The sequence below is a fragment of the Penaeus japonicus genome, unplaced genomic scaffold (assembly GCF_977035675.1).
Source record: "Penaeus japonicus unplaced genomic scaffold, GWHDUDI00000001_assembly GWHDUDI00000018, whole genome shotgun sequence".
NCBI classification, from domain to species: domain Eukaryota; kingdom Metazoa; phylum Arthropoda; class Malacostraca; order Decapoda; family Penaeidae; genus Penaeus; species Penaeus japonicus.
Genome location: NW_028234420.1, coordinates 27,675,330 through 27,680,329, shown reverse-complemented (window position 1 = coordinate 27,680,329; position 5,000 = coordinate 27,675,330). Strand labels below are relative to the sequence as shown.

At 37.5% G+C, this 5,000-nt stretch overlaps 1 protein-coding gene across 1 annotated transcript in view; it reads left to right on the top strand.

Moving 5' to 3' along the window:
* The window catches only part of LOC122253447 (lewis-type alpha-(1,3)-fucosyltransferase), a 22,307-nt gene that overhangs the window by 16,633 nt on the left and 674 nt on the right, over window positions 1-5,000 (top strand). Inside the window, exons 7-12 of the mRNA XM_043016534.2 lie at window positions 1-28; window positions 476-604; window positions 917-1,036; window positions 1,163-1,348; window positions 1,555-1,713; window positions 1,913-2,095. The exon at window positions 1-28 is cut by the window's left edge and continues 145 nt beyond it. Coding sequence (XP_042872468.2) covers window positions 1-28; window positions 476-604; window positions 917-1,036; window positions 1,163-1,348; window positions 1,555-1,713; window positions 1,913-2,095 — 805 coding nt within the window. The remainder of the gene's footprint in view (window positions 29-475; window positions 605-916; window positions 1,037-1,162; window positions 1,349-1,554; window positions 1,714-1,912; window positions 2,096-5,000) is intronic.

Here is a 5,000-nt window from a genome sequence, read left to right as displayed (position 1 = left end):
CCAATGACAGGTCACTTCCTGAGGAGCGGTGAGTGGCGCTGACAGCAAGGGATCTTCTTTTAAGGATTAGACGTCGACTTGCTTCTGAGATGGGGACCTTGTCTTTCTTTCTTCATTTCTTGTTTTCTCATTTTTTCTATAATCATATCTGGGTTTATTTTTTTCCTTTCTTTGTTTTTCATTGTCTTCCTTTCTTTATCTATTCCATTCCTTATCATACCAGGCACTACCTAAAAACTTTGAAGAACAGACATGAAAGACATTATCTGTAACCATGTGAAGGTTGTGACGCGCTGTTATGTTTGCTTTAAGTACTTCATTATCAGTATGATTATTATCATTATAAGCATCATTATTAATATTAACGGCAGTATTATTATCATTAATACAATTGTCACTATTATTATTATTATTATTATTATTATTATTATCGTGATCCTTACCATCTTTAAGAGTATCATTACGATATCTGCAGATCGCCCCACACTCGTTACGTCTTCTGGATGATGGAGTCTGCGTCTCATCTCTACGGGGACATCAGGCGCTTCAACAACCTCTTCAACTGGACCATGTCATACAGACTGGACTCGGATCTCGTCAATCCGTAAGTGTGGCTGTGTGTGTGTGTGTGTGTGTGTGTGTGTGTGTGTGTGTGTGTGTGTGTGTGTGTGTGTGTGTGTGTGTGTGTGTGTGTGTGTGTGTGTGTGTGTGTGTGTGTGTGTGTGTGTGTGTGTGTGTGTGTGTGTGTGTGTGTGTGTGTGTGTGCGTTGTGTTTATGTATTTGTGTGTGTGTGTGTGTTGTGTTTATGTATGTGTGTGTGTGTGTGTCTGTGGGCGTGTTAATGTGAGCCATTGTATGTAATTAAGTTTCACATCTTCATATTTTCAATGTGCATCGACTAGCCGTGTTCCTCAGGTATAACCGCGTGTACCGTCGGCGACAGCCCTTGCAAATAGCTCGCAACTACACTGAAGGCAAGACCAAGATGGCTGCCTGGTTCGTCTCCAACTGCAACACCATCGGAGGCAGGGAGAGGTTTGTGCAGGTTGCATTATATACGGCATGCAATATGTATAAGATATCTTTAGCAGGGATTATTCCTTTCATTGAAATCAATGTCACAGCAGTTATTAACAAGTGCTTTTGCATTTGGCTCCTCAGTCTAGTGAAGACCCTACAGAAATGGATCGGAGTGGACATTTACGGGGGCTGCGGCCCCTTCAAGTGCGAGCGAAAACAACAGTCTGAGTGTCACAGGATCCTTAATGAAACATACAAGTTCTACCTGTCATTCGAAAATTCTCTCTGCCAGGATTATGTCACGGAGAAGTTCTTCAATATTTTGCGGTAAGTTTGCCCTTATGGCAACGTTATTGTCACTGCATTCTCAATGATTTTCACACACACACACACACACACACACACACACACACACACACACACACACACACACACACACACACACACACACACACACACACACACACACTGACATACACATATACAGGAAGCCCGAGTGCACGCAATACTCCCGCTTGCACCTCCTCCCTCAGGCTGGACGTGATCCCTGTCGTCTACGGTCTGGGGAACTACTCCGTCCAGGCGCCTCCTCACTCCTACATCGACGCCCTCTCCTTCCCGACGGCGAAGGACCTCGCCGACTACCTCCTCTACCTTGACAGGAACCACACCGCATATAACGAATACTTCCAGTGCGTTTTCTTCGGATTTTCCCCGAAGCGAAAAGATGTTACGTGATTACCTCTTGCAACAGAAAAAAAAAATCTCGCTCGTACATTATTAGTCATGACTGCAACGACACTGTTTCATCTAATAATATGATCATAGCAGAACCAGTCAAAAGTACCGACGAAAATACCAATAATACCACCCCTTCTCCTCTCCCCCTAGATGGAAAGCAAACTACTTCGTTTCGAGGGGCGACTGGGCGCGGGTGGCACGGGCGTACTGCACCCTGTGCGAGCGCCTGCACACGGACACGAAGGCCAAGACGTACAACCTGTTCCAGTGGTTCGTGGACAAGTCCCACTGCCTCTCTCGCTCCTCGCCCCGAATCCGGGCCTTCATCGGCGGGTACAAATTCTCTCATTACATCGCCTTTGTTGTCTCTCTTGTCGTCCTCACGGCTGTTGTCTTCGCTTTTGTGCTGACTGTGATCATTGCCGAATTCTGCCGGGCGAATCGACACGTCTCGTCGCGTCGCCTGGGCCGGAAGGGATGGATTTAGCTCGGTGGAGGGAAGACTTTCACTCTTATATGCTCAAAAATAATTTGTTTGTACATAGGTATTTATGCATGGGGAGATATGATTTGTATATGCGTATGTCTGTGTATATACACATGGTTTATATTTATATATATTTGATAATCCACATATGTACATATATAAGTTTCAATTGTCTATTTATCGAAAAAAGCAAACAAATAAACGAACAAACAAACAAACAAACAAACAAACAAACAAACAAACAAACAAACAAACACACACACACACACACACACATGCACACACACACACACACACATACACACACACATACATACATACATACACACACACACACACACACACACACACACACACACACACACACACACACACATATATATATATATATATATATATATATATATATATATATATATATATATATATATATATATATATATACATATATAATATAATATAATATATATATATATATATATATATATATATATATTATATATATATATATATATATATATATATATATATATATATATATATATATATATATATATATATATATATATATATATATATATATATATATATATATATATATATATATATAATATATATATATATATATTATATATATATATATATATAAACATACACAATAGTGTAAGTGTTTTTTATGCACACAACGTGGGATTGTTCATGAATTTGGCTGCACGATGAAGATTATAAGCTAAGACATTTCCTGTCATCTATAATCAATTTTATCAGTTCCAGAGAAAATCAACTTGGTTCCATCTCGGCAACAGCATTTAATATTTGTTTTGCGTTGCACGGGCGGAGCTGTTGCTTGCTCGCTGAGTTCCAGGCAAGAGGAAAAGGATTGGTTTATTTCGAGGCGTTTCCAGCGAGAATCTCCTTTCAACCTGGTTTTAAATACGATTTAATGTTTACTTGTTCGATTGCATTAACGTTCATGGAGGGAATGATATAAGGTGAACGCACAAGCTTAGTCAAAGAAAAACAAACAAACTATTTTTCTATATTTTTTATTCTGACTATTTTCTTTGTATCTTGTTTTTTCCTGCCTTTCTCCTCGCTATCAAGCGAAAGCAGATACCATTTATCGCACACCTGCAATTTCAACATGGGACTTATCATCTGGAGTCTCGTTTCCTCTGCTGCCATTTGTCTTGTCTTTTGATATCATATGTATTTTTGAATTTGGTGAGAACAATCGAAGAACATTTTGTTTCTGAGAATGATGGTTAACAAATCTCTCTTTCCTTTCTAAGTGGACTCGCTTGTTGATCATCTCTTAGCATGGTTTTGGTAAAAGAAAATGACAGTAGTATCAAAGGACAATATCTGTGTTTTAAAGTGTTGCATGCATGATGCATGTGCTAATTTTATATATGCAACTTTTTTGTTTGTTATTGTTTCCTGTTTGTGTTATGTGTTGCACTCGTTGTCGTTTTCCTTCGCTCTGGTAGGCAAACTACGCTCTCACCCACAGGCCCAACCTTGGCGCTGCCTTTGAGCACACAGATGACGGCATCTGTGCTTCAAGGTGTGTGTTGCTTGACGTTTGTGCTTTAAAAAAATTGTTGTTACTATTTCTTGTTTGTATGCTCTGTTGCTCTTTGTTGTTGTTAATATTGTTGTTGTTATTGTTGTTATTTTCCTAAACATATATCAGGCATTTGTTAAACTCTGTGCATGTATACATTTTTTATTTCAATATTTTAATGATCAGATGACTCAATACGGGTATTTTTCTTTTACGTACATATCAACAATTGAAGCAGCCTAGTCTTCCTTTGTTATAGTTCCTTTTGGGTTAAGTGTAATCACTTTACACAACAATTTCAATGAGTAGGATTATATCATTATTACCTTCTTCAACCACTACCTCATTAAAATTCGCAAACCTCAACCACTACCTCATTAAAATTCGCAAACCTCAGCCACTACCTCATTCAAATGGATAAACGTCACGCTACAGTCACGTTACAATTACAAGCTTCTCTCCTCGAAACAAGTCTTAAATTTCTTTAGACGATTTGTAGAAAACTTGAAAGAACTGACGAAAACATGATGATAGATATGATAAGGAGTAATGTCTACGCAGATCAAGTAGGTCGTATTTAATGACTAAGCAAACTTCTCAATTGCACCCATATTTTATACTATACCCAACACTAATGTTATTAGACACTTGGAGATATGGTGAGGTTATTCATGAGCCCAGGTGCCCTGAAATCAAATTAGATCATTTGCATTTACTGAAAATATATATGTCGTTAATTGGACAAACTGACATATCTCCTTTACATATTTTGCATATTGATTTTCAGTTTGTGCACATCTATATATCATGGCATGATATGATGAATATTCATGACAAGTTTGATAAACTATTAGTTTACCAAATGAATGTATTTGCTGTCAAAATTAGCAAGAAGAAAATGCCAAAAAAGGGCCAAAGAAACGGCTTATCTTTTTTATTCATGGTTGCTTTATACGTGTTTTATTTATTATTATTATTATTCTTATTCTTATTATTATTTTTATGAATTACGTGTTCCTCTGATTTTATTTCTGTTATTCGTGTTTTCTTATTCTCATCTTCACATTATTTTTGCTCCATATCTTATAATTGATTTTTTTTCTTAGTTCATCTATATTCATGCAATTTGTCCTTTTATTCTTGTTTTATTAAGTTATTCTATCAATACGTGTTATAGTCTGTTC